The 708-nt window shown below is 49.4% G+C and overlaps 1 protein-coding gene across 1 annotated transcript; it reads left to right on the forward strand.

The window, feature by feature from the left end:
• On the forward strand, positions 1–517 carry ALTATR162_LOCUS7015 (uncharacterized protein; the record flags this gene model as incomplete). Its single annotated transcript, XM_043314641.1, has 2 exons — positions 1–214; positions 263–517. Coding segments are annotated over 2 exons (469 nt in total), but the record flags the coding sequence as incomplete, so codon positions are not given.
• Positions 518–708: the final 191 nt, after the last annotated feature.

Consider the following 708-nt stretch of genomic DNA (forward strand, 5'->3'; position numbering starts at 1 on the left):
GACAAGGAAAGCCACGCTTGCCAGTGATCCCAGCCACGTGAGCGTACGCGACAGGCGAAACGATCCGAAGTCAAATTTTGACGCTGCACTCACGGATACCCCTATCTTAGATTTGTTGCTCGATGACTGTATTCCAATTGAGCCTGGATCAGCTTCTAGAGTTATCTCATCAATTATCTCTAATATAAGGGCGAGGAAGGACCGCTCTCAAGGTGTAAGTGCACTTGCAAATTTGGCAGCTCACACCTGCTAATATACTCAGGACTTCGTCACGGAGTTGTACGATTACAAAGGCAAGCCTTCTAGCTTTGATCTTTATCGCCATTCTGGACTGCCAAGCAAGCTGGGAGGTGCGATGACCAAAGTCTCTTACAACCCTGATCATACTCGCAGAAGGCTCGATGAGATACTAAGACCGTTCGTGGAAGCGAACAAAAACAAGTTTCCGGACTTGCCAGAGAGGGCATTCAAGAAACAGCGTGAAGAAGGCGGAAGACCGCAGGCGAATTGGCCGTAGAAGAACTCTAGTGAGAAGTTTTGACGCCCTGCGATAGAATAAGCTTCGCAGTGGCGGATCTGAACAGTTAGTTTAGCCGGAGATGTGTTTTTATTGTTGCAATAAATGTAGATGTTGGATCTCGTGGTTAACGTAGTTCACCAACGAGCGGCCCACCCCACCGAGCGGCCCAGGAACACCAGCGCCGCGCA

Source organism: Alternaria atra (assembly GCF_907166805.1).
Source record: "Alternaria atra isolate CS162 genome assembly, contig: 27, whole genome shotgun sequence".
Taxonomy (NCBI): domain Eukaryota; kingdom Fungi; phylum Ascomycota; class Dothideomycetes; order Pleosporales; family Pleosporaceae; genus Alternaria; species Alternaria atra.